General features: G+C 39.7%; 2 protein-coding genes across 2 annotated transcripts in view; both read right to left on the bottom strand.

The window, feature by feature from the left end:
* Positions 1-509: 509 nt before the first annotated feature.
* LOC306712814 (dnaJ homolog subfamily C member 7-like) lies at positions 510-7,356 on the bottom strand (the record flags this gene model as incomplete). Its single annotated transcript, XM_079182236.1, has 14 exons — positions 510-1,223; positions 1,322-1,447; positions 2,233-2,388; positions 2,480-2,626; positions 2,724-2,797; positions 2,877-2,968; positions 3,098-3,262; positions 3,706-3,859; positions 4,020-4,138; positions 4,393-4,467; positions 4,626-4,739; positions 4,888-5,012; positions 5,293-5,381; positions 7,286-7,356. The coding sequence occupies 14 exons, from the start codon at positions 7,354-7,356 to the stop codon at positions 1,186-1,188; spliced, it is 1,545 nt and encodes a 514-aa protein (XP_079038362.1). The 3' UTR covers positions 510-1,185.
* A 2,095-nt stretch (positions 7,357-9,451) lies between these two features.
* Positions 9,452-17,389, bottom strand: part of LOC306713021 (zinc finger protein 385B-like) — a gene marked incomplete at its 5' end in the record, with an annotated part of 57,452 nt that continues 49,514 nt past the window's right edge. Inside the window, 5 exons of the mRNA XM_079182537.1 lie at positions 9,452-10,048; positions 10,820-10,918; positions 11,083-11,285; positions 11,378-11,791; positions 14,533-14,716. Of these exons, the coding sequence (XP_079038663.1) occupies positions 9,818-10,048; positions 10,820-10,918; positions 11,083-11,285; positions 11,378-11,791; positions 14,533-14,716 (1,131 nt within the window). The 3' untranslated portion in view covers positions 9,452-9,817. The remainder of the gene's footprint in view (positions 10,049-10,819; positions 10,919-11,082; positions 11,286-11,377; positions 11,792-14,532; positions 14,717-17,389) is intronic.

Consider the following 17,389-nt stretch of genomic DNA (forward strand, 5'->3'; position numbering starts at 1 on the left):
ACTGACGGAGCGTGTATGACGTGTATGGATGGATAACAGCTAGGTGTGATCGACGACGTGGAATTCAGTCTTTTGTGTTCGATGGGATAAAGAATTCACTTGCCAATTTAAATTTCAGTCACTGGGCAGATATGAAAAAAGTCGTGCATAAAAACAAAAAAGTGTTGCTGTTGCCTTTAGCAAATAGGACGTGCTCTACGGCTTTAGATTTAGATTTTACTGCAAGAAGGTTGATTGATTCTGGTAAGGCACCACTTGACTTTGACTGGGACAGATGTGTGGTTGGTGCTTTCAAGAGAAGGAAGTCTGTAGGTGCTATGTGTGCTGATTTTGGCCTGTTTCAGAAAAAAAAATAATACATTGCACAATGTGAGAACAGAGGATGGCGTGGAAAACATTTAAAAATTAAGTCTCTGGGAAAAAAAAAGGAGGAAGACAATGAACACGGGCATTCGGCTGTACACAGGTTAGAATATACAGTACAATAAATATAAAGACCGAGGGAAGACTGAAGGAGAAAAACAATTTATGGACACAAAACACTTTACATTCGAGTCATATACAATGCAGCATGGAGAAGAAACAAAAACCCTGCACATTGATTCTATATTTGGCAAATGAGCCAATAAAACCTGAACACAACACTCGCAAGAGACCAGCGTTGTCCTAAACAGGCTGTCCTGAGGTCAGTTTTGACATTGAACTTCCACAGTACATTGACTCTTGCTCTACAGAGACATGCTGTCCCAGGAGAACCATAAAAACGTATGCCATGTTATGTCTTCTAAAACTAATCAACCATGATGCTTAAACTTCCAATGCATTTCTTACAACTGGTCACCTTTATGAAGATTGAGGCAGTTTTACAAGATTTATTTTAATCTAATATTTAGATTTTGGCAGCAGGGACATGCTCTGATCAGCTGATCCAAACCTCTTTAAAAAAAAAAAAAAAAAATTACTTCTTAAGCACTTCTTTATTTACAATGTTAATTCTTCACTAAAGTCTCTGAATTATCCTTCCCACTGTTTTTGAGTAAATTTAGGAGTGAATGCAATAATCAAAAACCACTTGAAAAAGAATATTGGGGACACTCAGGAGGATGAGCATCAGGAGGTGACTGTGGGTCCAACTTAATTTTTTTCCACTGCAGTGCTGCATTTTTCCCCACATGATCCTTCACTTTAGCCAAATTGGAAAAAGAAATTTCCAGGTCCAGAGTCTTGGGGCGGGGGGGGGGGGAGAAAAAAGATTTACATTAACATCATAAACTTTGATCAAAGTTCCTGTTCTTAAATAAACTAAATGATGTCAAAATACCTGGACTGGAATCAAAACTAAATCCTCCTCCATGTCCTCCATGTCCTCCATGTCCACCTCCTCCTCCTCCTCCTCCACCACCGTGGCCGCCAAAGAAAGCCCTGAAGATGTTGTTTGCATCAAAATCTGAAAAAAAAAGAAGAAAATGCAAATATATTGGGGTTAGCTGGTCATGAAGAGCTTCTGGAAGAAAAAGCATTTGACAGACTGTACACACGTTTTTACGAGTGTGTGTGTATGTACACTACAGAGAGAAAACGGGAACCAAAAGTTATAAATACAGCTGGACTATTTGGGCTCATTGACTTCGGTGTAGTGCTTAAGAGTTATGATGCATGTCATGATGTTCTGTGTAGAGTATTGTGGCCTATTTTATACACTATTTTATGCCATTTTGACAATTAACAGGATTGTTAATTTGGCAGCAGTTAAATGTATCCTTTTGTAGTTTAGCTACTTTTTAGTGATTGACTTCGTCATTGACAACAGATTACAGAGAAGCAAAGTCTTTCTCTTCACACATTTTAGGATAGACTGCTGACCTGACAATTCTTTTAATATTTGCAGTGCAAAACCTCCGGCTATAAGCTCTGCATCAATAACACCATGACCCTGAAACTGAAGCCGCTGAATGGAATACAGCTAGCATTTAAGTTATTATTTACGACTGTGCTTCTGCTGCAATAAGTCAAAATGTCTGCAGTGAAAAAGCTCTATTCAGTCATCAATGAAGAGTCTTTCTATTCTTTAAAAAGCACCCAATAGTTGACTTTCTAAAGAAGCATATCGCCACGTTTTGAAATGCATTTCTTTCAAATAAAAAGTGTGAAAATGTTCCCTTTCATCCCACTAATGACCTGCAGGTTGAATGTAAATCTGGCCAAAGACCAGAATAAACTTAAAGCATTTACCTCCGCCATCGAAGGAGCTTTCATCCTCCAGGTCATGTCCACTGTCGTAGCGCATCTTCTTCTTTGGGTCGGAGAGCACAGTGAAGGCCTCGCCAACCTCCTTGAATTTCTTTTCCTCCTCCTTCTGCACTTCTGGAGTCGCCGCACTGTGGCGGTCTGCAAGACCGCAATACAATTCAGATAAATAACCGTGAAATGTAATCAAAGTTGGTTCCCTGCATGTCTGTGCGAAGACCGACAGGTCTACCTGGGTGATGCATAAGGGCCCGTTTGCGGTAGGCTTTTTTGATCTCCTCCTCGGTGGCGTTCTTGCCGACCCCCAGCACCTTGTAGTAATCTTTCCTCTTGCTCTTCTTCAGCTCCAGCTGTGCAGTCTTCAGCAGATGCTTGTGCTCTAGAGGAGTAAATATGTGAGTGTGTGGGAAAAACCTGACCAGCTAGAGTATCAGTTAGGATAAAGGCAAACAAAGAAGAAGAAAAAGAGAGCTTACCTGATGTTTTTTCTGTCTGGTAAACTTTTTCATAGTCTCGTACAGCTTCCTCATACTGCTCTGTGTTCATGTAACTACGGGGCAGACAAAAAACTGCTCAATGCTGAACACACAAATTAGGAGAAATGAACTCATATTGACTGGGTAGCGTACCACTGAGCTCTTCTTAAGTAGGCCTTGATGTAAGTGTCATCTAGCTTGATTGCACTGGTGCAGTCTTCAATGGCTTCATTAAGTTTCTTCAGCTGTTGATGAGAAACGAGTCAATGACAGTGAAGCCATTAAAGAGCTAGAAAAGCACAAGCGCTGTGGAAGGCTGCAATGTTAAAGCAAATAATCAGACAGCATGATTGATGAATGCCTCTGACTGGTACCTTTAATCCTGCGGTGGCTCTGTTGCTGTAGAGTTTAGCGTTGGTCTTGATATTGTTGGGGTCTATCGTCAGGGCCTCAGTATACAGCTGGTAGGCGGCGTCATAGTTGCAGTTCTTAAATGCCTGGTTGCCCTCCTCCTTCTTGGCTTTTAAGGCTTTGGCGTTCTGATTTTGGAAGAGAACAAGTCATAATTTCTTTTCTTCAAACATTTACTCACACATGCAGTGGAATTTAAGCCATGAAAAAAATGTTCTCGGTACCTCAGCCCGTCTCAAACCGTGTGCTTGCTGTGTTAAGGTTGTCATGCCATTTAAATTGTAATAATTGTAGGAACAGATATGTTTTTTTTGTCCATTTGTTTTAGCCTTTTTGAAAAAAATCTGTTAACATTCAGTGTTTCTCACCAAAATGCATTGTTTGTATAGCTCCGGGCTAACAAACTGTTGTGATTTTTTTTTAATTATTTGAAATCTAACATTGTTTGCCTCAGAGTATACTTTCCATCAGTCTTCTTCATTACAGTCTTTGCAAGCATGTTGCTGACATTTTTTTGTTTATTTCTTCTTCCAATGAAATGAGAAATAAAAGGACAATATGATCCTCTTACCCTGCAGGCTAGCCGGGCTTTTTCATGGTCAGGTGCCATGCGCAGAGCCTGGACAAAGAACTGAACAGCTTTATCGATGCAGTCCTCGTAGTAGAGACACAGGCCTCGGACGTAGAGTGCGTCTGCGTTAGTCGAATCCATTCGCAAGATATCACTGGAAAAGAAAGAGAAGAATCCGTTAATCAAATCCATCCTTCTTACTGGACAGCTACTAAAGCAGAGTCTGTACTCATTTTTTAAATCTTAAAATGAATTCAAGAAACATTTGTATCCCTGTAACCAAACACCATGAACCTACCACCAGTTGTTCCTACCTTGCTACGGACTGGGCTTCTGGATAGCGTCCCAGCAGAGCCAGACACTCGGCCTTGATGATTTTGAAGCGGTGGCAGGCAGAAGACACACCCAAGGCCCGGTCCATGCAATACACCACCTGGATCAGAACAAGAGTCACTTCACTGTACCCGTTACACTCTAGCTTCACATTCATTCATGAAATAAATGCAGACATTTATTTGACTTTTGAACTCTGTCAAATTGTGGTAAAATCTGGTGTTTATTACAAACTAAAGCATATTCATAAATTACATTAGATGTTGCCTATACTAACAACTGATCACATGACAGCTAAGATGGAGCTGTGTTGTTTGAGAGATTGGTGAAAAAAAGAGAAAGGGTGTAAAGTACCGTTCTGAAATCCCGCTTTTCAAAGCCAAGATCCGCCATTCTTTGGTACTCCATTAGAGTCGCTGCAGTCTTATTCTAAAATATAACAACAATTATCCATCAATACTTTCTTTCAAATGTTAACAGACCAGTTTTGAGTTGCAGGATTCAGGCTTTGGCTCCAAGTCTGTGCTTAGTGTGTAATTCAAGGCACTCTTATACAGTTATTACATGAAATAAGTTGTGCTCCCCACCTCCTGCTGGGCCTCTCTGTTGCTGGGCTCCAGCTCCAAAACCTTCTGAAAGCAGCGATTAGCCGCCATGGCATTTCCCAACGACAAATGGCATTTGCCCTCACGTAGATGACCCTGTGGGACAGGAGGGGCACATTTCCTTCTTAGGACTGTGTAAAGGGAAAACCTCGACATGTTGTGCACTCTTCTGCAGGTGCTGCGGGGGGTTTGAGACATTAAGTGGTGGCGCAATAATGAGAATAAAGGTGATGTTCAAACCGACCTTCATGAAACAGTCATCCAGCCGCACAGCCTGCTGGGAATCTTCTAGGGCCTCTCGAAAGCGAAAGAGCATCATGAGGGTGGCTGCCCTGTTGCCATAATAACTGGCATTTTTGGGGCTCACATCTTGAGATAAAAGAAAGAAAACCCCATGTCACACAGGCAAGCTGAGATGTGGGTACTAATGAACACCGCAATTATATTGCAAGTCCGTACAAATGGCAGAAGTCAAGATGGTCCCGATCGCGTTTTTAGGTACATTGAGGGAGCATTTCTTGACTCAATTATTTATTGTTATTTGTTTTGCTGGGAGAGGTGTCCCAAGAGGAGACCATTGGCATTTCTCAACAGGAGAGTATGTACAAAGATTGGACAACAGGTAAAGAGTAATTAGTGGTAACCTCACCTATGGCCTTAGTATAATAGTTGAAAGCCTCAGAGTAATCTTTCTGGCTGTAGAACGCATTTCCTTGCTCTTTGAAGCCTTCAGCCTGACTGCAGAGAGGAAAAACAGAAACCAAAGTCAGGGTGGAATGGACGCTTTACCAAGATTCCAGTAGTTAGAAGACACAATATGAAAAAGAACTTGTACGCAATAAATAAGTCGACCAATTAAAGCCCTCCTCAAGACAAGACGTACAGAATATGACTGCTTTACTGCAGCACTAATCATTAAAAGTTAACTTTCGAAAAGTGCCAAGTGTTAAACGGTAGACGAACCCCGATTCACATTTTGAAGTGTTGCTATCGGGGCATCACCAGTCAGTGACACCAGTCAGTGTTTTCAATTTTAACTAAGGTTGTGTATAGAAGAAAATTTGACTCTTAGGCAAAACATGTCTGCGATGTTGGTCTACCGCAGTTAGGCCACACAGCTGCTTTAAGGATTTGTAAAAGATGTACAAGCTAAACGGAGCATTCTCTTAAACATATGTTGACTTCACATGCTGGAGGCATGATAAATAAATTAAAAATATGTGCTATAATTCCAAAATAAATGCCTGCAGGGGAATTAAAGGTCAAGTGTGTAGGATATTGGGAAATATATTAGCAGACATGGATTATAATATTCATAACAATGTTTTTAATAGTATATCATCAACTGAAAGCCTTTTGTTTTGTACCAAAGTTTAGACTAGAATTCAAGTCAAATATGTATAAATAGTTCAGACATTGACGGTAGCAGGCAGCTCAGGTTTAGGTGGTGAATAGTGAAACCACAGTTTACTTTACTTACTTTAAATGTCATACATGTGCAAATAAACCCAGTAAAGACGAAAAAGACACCAGCAGAGAGACATTTGAATTCGAAGCCTAATAGATTAGTCATTTGGAAATATTTTGAATTTGGACGGCTCAATTTGTTGTTAATAGGTTCCCTCTAGTTCAGGATTATCAAAATATATTTCAGATTTATTTGAAAAAAATAGTCAGATATTATCACCAAACTCCTTGCATTTTGCAGGCTTAGGGAGTTTAAATGCCTCTTTAGCTACTAAACGCTATTGATCCTAAAATTTAATTTTAGTTACTTTAAATTCAACATTTTGATGCCAAGTGTTACACAGACACCCGCAGTTTATTTGCCTTATTCATTTTCCTGTACACAGACTCATTTTTGATACATTGGCATAAACTCACTCATTCTGGTATTTTGGATTATTTCAATCTCAAACCATGTTTACACACTTAACGTTACTTATGTAACACAGCTGAATTAGGGGGAGCTGAATTAATATGAGATAAACTCGAACACAACGCGTAAGTTTAAATACGTGAGCACGTTTTAGATGATTCACTAAATAAATTACTTTATCTGATGGTTGGAGCACCAAGTATATAGCTACAATTCTGTCCGTTAGCCTGCTATGGAACTTTCTAGAAAAGGTGAAACCCACAGATTTTACCTTTCCACCAACAGACTGACCTAATTCTTTATGCATGTTAAAATGTGTCCGTACAAACAGGTGAATTAACCAACGAGACTGACCACACAATGCTCGTTGGATAACGTTAGCTGTAAATTAGCTGTAGCATGTCTCGAGACCGTGATCAAGACACGCTGATTATCTTAAGCTAGGTTCTCTTGACGATTACATTGCGAAGGGAAGTGACTTTGAAGAATCCCAAATTCGCTGTTCTAAAGTGAACCATCGAAACTATAAGAACGCCGACGGCTGCCATTTATGAAAAACAATAAATTCTTAAGATTTAGCCAACTCTAAATGTTCCGTTTCTCCCCCGGAAAGCTAGCCTAGTTAGCTCGTCTCCGGGCTGGTCGCGCCGTTGTTTCGGAGCCTTTGTCAGCTAACGGCGGTTGAGTTCAGTCAGTGAATCCCGGGTTATCTTCACATTATACGCGCAGCTAAACACAACCCAGCGGACAATTTTATGTTTACCGTTCCATGTCCTCCGGATTGCGGATTTGAGCTTCTGTGTCCACCGGCACGTCGATGTCAACAGCTGCCATTTTTTGCTGGAAAGGACGAACACGAACCGACGTCATTTCCGGGAACTAATCGGTGATAGCTTTTTTTTCCTTCTTTTTTTGAGGTCATGAGAAACTAGGCCAGAAAAAAAAAAGGAAAACGTTGCATTTAAAAATATAACATATATTTAAATTTAACTTTCCCAAACCAAGGCTTTGGAAAAGTTAAAATGATTTTGCATTCCAAAAATATATGTTACACAAAATGACTAAAAATAACCGGTAATGTGCTAATGCGTCAAACCTCGCCTGGCTCAAACTCCATTTCAAACTATCCCATAAACTTCTGCTTGTATAACGTTACATTCTTCCATTACATCATGAACTTACACCCAGTCATCTCACCTGAGAGCATGAAGCTCTACATGCTTGTTTGTCTTGGTGACCAGGATGCTACTGCCAGGATTTAGAGGGCAAAATGATTCACAAATGAACAATTGTACATGTTATTGCGAATTGTGTACATATATAGGCTATTGTCCAATACTGTATATCCAGAATCAGCTCTCCATCAAGCAAACTAAACCTACATTTTGGGTTGGTGCATCAATAATAAAGATATTTAGATGAAGTTTCATTTTTTGTACCATTGATTATTATGAAAAGCATGGAAACTACTTAAATTCATAACTTTCTGTTTTTATATTGATATAAATGTATGTTAGTGCAGAACATATCACATATATCTCCCTGTCTATCTACAGGTTATCCTACTGTATATTGCTCTTGCTTCCAAAATACCACTAGATGGCGTAAGAGTATCACAAAGTATGGGTTATACTGTGTGGGGAATACATTACCAGCCACTTTGTGTTTTGTGTTTCTCGTACTCAAACACCATATAGTTTTCAGTCTGGCGAAAGGATTGATGGTAAGTGTCACTTTGCTTGTATCTATGTGTGTGGTTAACAGTAGGTCAGTGGTTTCAAATCTGCAGGAGTTCAGTGACTCACCACTATTTAGATAGATAGATAGATAGATACTTAATTCATCCCCAGGGGGAAATTTGTCAAAATGATATACTGTACTTGTTTCATTTTGATCAAAATAAATGTATATCTTTTTTTCTTTGGCTATTTATATTCTGACCTTTGATTCATGTGATAAAATAACAGTATCATACTGAGGATACAAGTTATTAGAGAGTGTGCCTTGATCAAAGACCTTTCATTGTCCTTGTCTATAACTATATTAATATCTGAAGTAAGCTTATGTTCACCGTCTATTTAAAATGAATGGTAAGGCACTCATATTTGCATATGAAGAAAGAAACACCACAACTGTGTAAAAAAAACATTACTATTTATAAGTTAATATAGAATGCAGTATCGACATTTTTAGCACATAATCATTTACATTATTGCAATTGATGCACAGTTACACTTATCATTAATTTTACCAGGTGACACTACAAAAACACATATTGCTTAGGATGATTCAGCACAATAAGGTGGGAGGGGATTTCTAAAGAATGTTCTTTTAATACAGCTCTTTGAAAAAAACCTGTTTTAATAAAGACATCAAAGATACATTTAAATATCTGTGAATAAATCATTAACATTTTGGGGAATAACACACAACATCCTGTATCTTCATATTGCACAAACAGCATCAAGCTGTAAATCGTAACTTATTTATCCACATAAATCTTATAACTTTAAATGAAACAATCTCATTGTATGCATTATATGTAGTCTGTCTCCATATGGCGAGTATTCTTGGCATCATATCAGGGTGTTTGTTGATTGTCACTTCATAACACAGAGAGCAAGAGAGAAACATGTATTCATCTAAAATAAAGAGAAGGCATCCACATCAGACAATGGCTGTAAAGATATACAATTGTTGAGATGCAATATCCTCAGCATTCGGAATTCATGGATCTCCTTTGTTTTTTCATGGGAGAAGGTGGTTGTATGGAAATAACCACTTTCAATCTGGATTTCCTAGATTTTGGTTATGAAGACTAAAGCAGGAATGAAGTATTGTACTTGTTCTCAGAGTACAACTAGAAAGCTCTGAAATAAAAAGAATTTTGCCAACAAACACATAACATTTACACACTCTAGTGTATTAGTCTATTATCGTCCTATAAATAAAACTAAAAGATCTTTGTCCTTATGGCTTCAAGAGGGGTCCAGACTCCGGGGAACATGCACTCAAAAGTTTGTTGAGGGGAAACAGCTGAGCGATGGTCCTTCACTGGTCAGTCTGCACTGAAATCTCAATCGACACCAGGGGATTGTGCATACGGTTCTTATGATTTGAACCTGCCAAACTTGACATGCTGATATGCTGCCATCATGGCATAACAGTGTACTGGTATCCCTCAGGGTGTCCCATGCTTTGTCCTCAGCGACCAAGCTAATCTCTTCTGCTAGTCCAGACTTGGCTAGGTTAGATCCACTCTACTGTCTGTCCTCTAGCCTAGCTTGGCTCATTGCTAGTAAGGAGAGAAGATAATAGGCGCATGTGTGGCCCTCAGAGGTCCTGGGGCCGGCCTGAAGAGTGTGGGGCTGATCAGGGGACCATGGATGAAGGCTGTGGGACCAGGCGGCAGCCGTAGCGCCAAGGGTCCAGACGCCATGGCGCACAAAGCAGCTGGATTGAAGTGGTTGGTCAGGAACCCTGCCGGCAGGGCCTTAGATAGCTGCTTCTGCAAGGCCAGTTTAGTCTGACAGCAAAGACAAGAGGCACATTCAGTCGAGACAAAACTAAGACGCTGAAACCATGCTAGTCAAGCTGTTAAATGCCAACAGGCTGATGTTAAGCATGCATAATGTTTAACATGTTCACATCTTAGTTTAGCGTGCTAACATTTGCTAATTAGCTAATTAGCACTACATATTAAGTACAGCTAAGGTACATGGGAACGTCATTAGTTGTGCAGGTATTTGGATTGGACACATTGAAACTTTGACCTGATGATGGCACCATAGAAAAAGTCAAGATGTTTTAATATCTTGACGCTAAGTGGATAGCAGGGCCGTAATTCAATCAGAGGGTCGGCGGTTCGATCCGCGGCTCTGGCTCCACTAGTCTGCATAGTGTCCTTGAGCAAGACACTTAACCCCAAATTGCTCCCGTAGCTGTGCCTATGGTTTAGAAATGTGATAGAATCTGAATTGTAAGTCGCTTTGGATAAAAGCGTCTGCTAAATGACTGTAATGTAATATCTGGGAACCATGAACAAAATTGAATGGCAATCCAATAATTGTTGAGATATTTCAGTCTGGACCAAAGTGGTGATTTTCACTTAGAAGCCCTTTGTTGTTATTTATATATCTATAATATTTGTATCAACCACGAAGCAGCCATTGGGCTTGCAAGTATGTTGACATGTGCGAGGCAGAGCTTACCATTTGCATCTATTGAGTGTGTGTATGTGTTGTGTATTTTCTTTCAAATGTTTCTGTGTGTGTGTGTCTGTGTAACTAATTCTCACCGCTAAGATAGCACTGGACTGTAGTTTATTATAGGGTGTGAACTTCGCCTTGACAGGCTTCCCAGCCAAACGCTCTTTGTGTCTCCTGCTGCTCATGTGCTAAAAAGGGAACAGGAATATAAAGTGATTCATTCGGGACAGCCAACAAACTGGGTAGAGCACAAAGGTTAAGGATTCCACACTTTTAGATTTTATGCAGTGGTCAGCAGTTTAGTGAGTAGTAAAATTAGTCACATTTCTTATCTCAGGATAAACCCACTTACCTGCTTCAGCTGTGTCTCTGAGTTGACTGACACCTGGCACAATTCACAGTGAAACGTCTGGCTGGATACACCCACAACCGCTCTGGTCTTGTTGCTCATTCGCTGCTTAATTCGGCTGGTGGGCCTGGGCGATGATGTCATCTTGAACCTGCGTTGTGACTGGCTGCCGTGGGGACCGTCAAGCATCTGTTTGTGCTTAGAGCCTGATTCAGCCAAACAAAGAGGAGAACTGAATGTCAGATTCAAACACTTGCTAACTTTGAATAAGTAATAGCAGTAGTATTTTAGAACATACCACTACAGTGAGACTCCAACTGTGAGCTGGAATTGACCGTCACTTTGCACGTAGGACAGTGAAGAGTTTTTTTGTCGCTCTTGGCCTCTTTAGCTTCTTCCACCTTCACCACCTCCTCCTCCTCCTCCTCCTCCTCCCCCCCCTCCTCCTCACCTCCCGTGGTGCTCCCTTGAGGGTCAGAGTGTGGGGCTGAACCGGTGGCCAGGCTGCACCCTTCCACAGGTGGACTGTCTGAAGGTAGATCACTGAGCTGAGTGCCAGGGGACATTTGTGGGGACATTTGTGGGGAGAGCTGAAGAGAACGGAGTGAAGAGGAGTCTGTGGATGAAGGCTGTGTGGGCGTGGTGGGTGCCAGCACACTTTCCTGGATGTTTTCTGGTTGCTGCTGTGCAGGTTGGGAAGAAGCACTTAACCCTGTGGACGGATGAATAAACATAGAAGTTGCACTATGAGCCCATTTAGAATGAGTTTTTATAATACAATATTTTTCTTGGTATTTTATCCGGATGAGAATCAGAGAAAAAACTAATGTTGCATCATTATGTGGATGAAAATTGGTGTTCTTAAAGAATACAAGTATTTATTATAGCTGCTTGAATTTTATGCAACTTGAGAAGTCAGACAATAATGTAGTATTGATTTACTGATAAGAAATAATTTAGGGTATTTGACAATATTATCATATTTTTGTTAACACTTTACTTTAAATCCCCCTATTTAGCGTTCATAAGCAGTACATAAACATTCACAAAATAGTTTACGGCGCACTATAATGTGGCTGTAATAGTATATAATGAGTGTTATTATTATGCAGTATTTGTCAACAATTATAACTTCTCATAGGACAACACTAATGTATTATTACAGTTGTGCTTTACTATAATGTCATTATCTGTTTATATACCAGCCTCCTGAAGTGCCCTCAGGAGGAGATGAAGTTGTTGGAAATTGCTTTAATAAACATATATATGTGCTTACAACTACATTATAGTATGTTATAATCATTTAAAAATGTTTATATACTGCTCATAAAGGTTTTAGCATTTGCTTGTTGTTTTTAGCTTTGTGATTAATACGCCTGTTGATCTGGATGGAGAGCTGCAGCATACAATTACCTGTACAGGTATAAATAACGTTCTGTTGAATGGAACATTCAAAGATTTCTGCTGGTTCAGTTTAGCTACTAAAACAGGGTGTGCCATCTAAAATATGAGAAAAATCACTCATGACGTTCAATGCACAGTTTTATAATTCCTCAACGATACATGAATACACACTTTATGAATAGATTTTCTTGACTAATGTTATCTCTATTCCTTCATGTTATCTGTCTTTTTGTGCAGCCGACCTTTCATTTTTTAATTTCATTTAATCTTATTATATTTTCTTATCCTTCCCGACTTTCTTTTCTGCTCTATCATCTCTCTTTAATTGTAGTATCTTTCCCTTCTTTTTCCTGCCATCTCAATCATTCTTCCTCCATCTCTCTGCCAATTGTTCGCTCCCTCTGCTGCAGCTCTCTCTGTCACCATCAATCAAAAACCATGGCAACTGCTGAATGTAACAAGCTTATCATTGTGGGGTTTGACGGAAATTGATAGGTTGTGGAACAAAATGGGAGGGGGGAGATCAATAATTAAAAGGAACGTTAGACAGAGTAAAGAAAGGAAGAGGCTGACATTTTTAATTCAGGCAGAATGAGAAGCGAAGTGAGTAAAAGACGACAACGTTGCTGCTCTCACAGCAGCTCTTGTGTAGGCAATGGTGCAGAACAACCAAAAGCTATAACATTAAGAATATGGAACGGATCAAGGGCTGTAGCTTCCGATTAGGACACTCATGTCCTCAATATTTTGTCTGGGAATTAAAGAGCAGTTTGGGGGGGATTTTCACAAGCCAAAGTGCAGTTGACATTAACAATAAAAAGTTGCACATGGCAGGTTTTATAGTGGTTTTTTTTGTCGAAATTACAGACAAGTAAAGAGCTTGGTCACCTGCACAAGGACAGGGAGGGCATATCCTAGCTAGCACAACAACTGGTCCTCAGACGTTTATTCTCAATATAACTTCAAAGACCAAATTTGAACCAAAAACGCCCACACGGCCCTGAGATGCCTCATCTACTTTGAATCCACTTTGTTGCACTTCTTCTTTGTCTTCTGTCTGCTTTGGGCATTAAAGTAACTTGCAAGGCTATTTTTAAACTTGGCTTACTTTTAGAGCTGAAACTATAAGTCGATTCATTAAAGAAGAAAAAAAAATGGTCCTATTTGATTTATCATTTGGATGTTTTCAACAAGTAAAAATGAGAAATATTTGCTGGTTCCAGCTTTTTAAATTTGAGGTTTTGCAGGACATTTCAAGACATCACCTTTTTTTCACTTTGTGTTTATATTTCATAGACGTAACGATTAAATTAAATTGTTTTGATTTCGATGACTTGAAAGTAAGACTACAGAAGTAGACTAAAGGCCTGCTTATTTTCCTCTGCTGACCAACAGAGGAGCAACTTAAAACTACTTATTTTGTGTAAGTGATTTAATTACTACCAAAATTTGAATTCAAACATCTAAATCTAAATTTTTAATAAATATTTTTGCAATTAGAGAGATATTTACTTACATTTCTGTGCGTCTGCTGTGTTATTATTTCCTTCTGGCTTTACATATACGCCTCCTCTATGACTGGTCTTCTCTGCCTTTACCTCTCCACTCTTTTAATCTACTCCCGTTTAGTCTGATCTTCAAAAAGAAAAATGTAGGCCCACACGACTCATACTTCTGGACCCTTTTCTATAATTTTCTTCACACTTTCTACACATGTCCATTAGCAAAGCGACAACACAAATGTGTTGTCATAATAGGAACAAGAAAATGTAAGTGGTATTTGTGTTGAGCCACTGTTGATTTACAGCTAAAATCAAACCAAAAGTAGGAACATCACTACATCGCTCTTCAAATACTATCTCTTTAAGGCTTCTCATCTTTGCTTGATGAGAGTAATTACCTATCTGACAGAGCCAATGCTAGCAGGACAGGTAATAGCTGGTAATTAGCCAACTGAGTGGCAGCTACCCAAGACTAGTGCTTACGTCTCTCCAATTACCACTTATTACTCAGAGGATGGGGCGCCTTTAAATACAGAAAGATTTATACCTGTTATGTCTTTCAAATGGGAGTCTACGGGCACCGTTCCTCTTCCCATCATCCCCCTCTCTCGGCCCCTGTCTTTTCCTGTTGTTGTCGGGCTGTGACCGTTCTTCTGCCGGGTCCTCTGATTCTCCAAGGCCTTCATCTTGCGAGCATGTTTGTGACCTTTGTAGTGGGCCTCCGCCTGGGTCTGACCATGACAGACAGACACACACACACACACACACACACACACACACACACACACACACACACACACACACACACACACACACACACACACACACACACACACACACACACACACACACACACACACACACACACACACACACACACAGAACAAACAGAGAAGAAAATCAGTGTAGAGTGTATGAACCGAATCACTGACATGATTAAATTAATGAAGGACCGCATGAAATCAGTAAACTGTAATCTTTCCATCTGTTCCATCTCTCTGGCTTCGCATGCATCCATGGACTTTGGGATAAATAATGCGATTGAGCATTTGACTTGGAGGAAGAGTCACATCGCCATTTTGATCATCATCGCCGTCACGTTTGTGCACAAATGAGCATCAGTTAGGCTCATGGCATCTCATGACCATCCTCCGAGCTCACTGGCTCATCTTTCCACTAATTCGTTGTGACACAAAAGGGCCTGTGTGCATATCCTGCAACACAAAATGCCCCCTGCGCCTTCCTCTGTTGTGAGAGAAAACACATTTGGGGCAGTGCCCAAAATGGCTCTGGATGGTTGTAGATAAAGCGAGAGCCAGCAAGTAGAAGTGCACCAAGACTGAAACAAAACAACTGAAGCAAAAAACATTTATCTGGTAATCCATACACACATTAATATCTCCGTACAACACAGCAGATCTATACATTTGATATGCTCTACTTAGCTTCAGGAAACAAACAGCAATAAAGTAAATAATAATAAAGAAATAAAGTAGCAGTTTGTTGATTGCTTTGTTTCTACAACAATATTTATCTGCACGATATGTTATATAGCAGCTTGGCTTAAGATACTCATTAACATCTTCATGACAAATGAGCAAACTCCATCTGCTCATGAAGACCTGAGAGGCAATTAAAAGCCCCGAAGGAAGCTGGTGAGTTATTTATATTATTTCTCATATTTACATAAATTGTACAACATGTGCTTTGATTAAATATACCTGTTTGTTGATGATTAAATATATTAGGGTAAATCGGCCTTATTCAAAACAAACATTTCTAATTGTCATTGTAGGAACAGCACAGGTGTTACTAATATTATATTATTCAGGTGTCCCAGTAAGCCGTGACAGTGAGCCAGCATGTACAACACCAGGACTGAGAAACTGAAGCAGCTATGTAGGATTATGTCATCATTCATTTTATAATTTACATCTGTGCTTTTTCTTTACTGTGACTGACATGTCAGAGTGTCCTCTGTAAAATAGGCCTTTAACCTACTCTGTAAAGTTAAAAGTTAAATTAGTTTCAGCCACTAGAGCAAACTATAAATGTCATCAAGTGAACAAAACAAATCATAAAATAAAGGTCTGGTAATATTCTATATTTTTCTTATTGTCAATGAATCCGGTGAAATTACCAAAATCAACAATTAATTGATCTTACTAACAAGTATAGTCTGAGCCGGATATATTTCTTTCCTGTGCCATTCAGCCTCTATTGTTGTCCAAAAACTACTAAAAACACACAAATGAGCCACACTGCATGTTCCTTCATTATATGAACATGGGCATGGTAATTAATTTAATCAATCACACATATACCATGCTGGTGCTAAAAAAATACTGATTAAAGTACCTAATGTGTATTAATCAGGCTCTGAAAATAGTCCCTGTTTCAGCAATATGGCAGTAAAAATGACAGTAATCAGCTGTTTAAGGAAGTTATTTTAACCTTTAAAAAAAGAAATATATATATAGATATATATATCTATATATATATACACTATTAGTTGTGAATTAGGAATGAAAGGGCTTGAGTACCACAGACAAAGTAGGGAAGTTGGACAGATTATAGAATTCTTGGTTTTCTTCTTTTGATGGGATTTCTTAACAATGAGAAAAACATAAAAGATAACCAGCCTCGACCTTTGAGAGCGCACGTTTTTGCCACACTAGTGCATTTCTGTATATGAAGGACACAAGTGCACAACTAAATCTACAGAGAGTGAGTTTTGAACAGTGAAACAAGGCTTCAAGTGTCTAGCTTCACACGAGGCTGTTGGATAATTTGTCATCGCTCAAATTATCCAGTTTCCAGGCACACACTGTGCACTGTGCAGCGTCCGAGCTGAGTGTGCAGAGGTGATCCTTTAGTGACATTGTGCATAAAGTGGTGGTGGGGGGGGGGGGGACAAGTCTCCCCATCAACACTTTGCATTAAGCTTATGCTGCTACACAAACAGAAAGGCTACCACCGTGGATCAAAGTGTGTGGCGGGGGGGACACAGGGCTGAGCAAAGGGTGAACGGCCCCTTTGGCTACGTTGAATGTCAGTGCACACTAATCATTCAGCGTGAATTACAACCGAGTCAGACGGAAGAGTCTGCTCCCATCTGCATACTATCTGGCAAGGCAGTGTAGTATGTGTTCACTATGTTCCAACATAGTTAACTTCACGAGAGATTAACATGTAGAAAAGGTGTCCCAGGACGGCAAAGATCCTCAAGGACACTGTCAGGACTGCTTGGCCTCCGCTGACTTTGATTCAAGCTGCTTTATGCATTCTCACACCACTGATGCCCAAACTCTTCATACACAGTGAGCAACAACTGTTTTCCACAAAAGGGCAGCAGAATTAGAATATCATGTGTGATCCTTGAGGCTTGAATCTTTCATGCTTTT

Source organism: Pholis gunnellus (genome assembly GCF_910591455.1).
Source record: "Pholis gunnellus genome assembly, chromosome: 21".
In the NCBI taxonomy this organism is placed as follows: domain Eukaryota; kingdom Metazoa; phylum Chordata; class Actinopteri; order Perciformes; family Pholidae; genus Pholis; species Pholis gunnellus.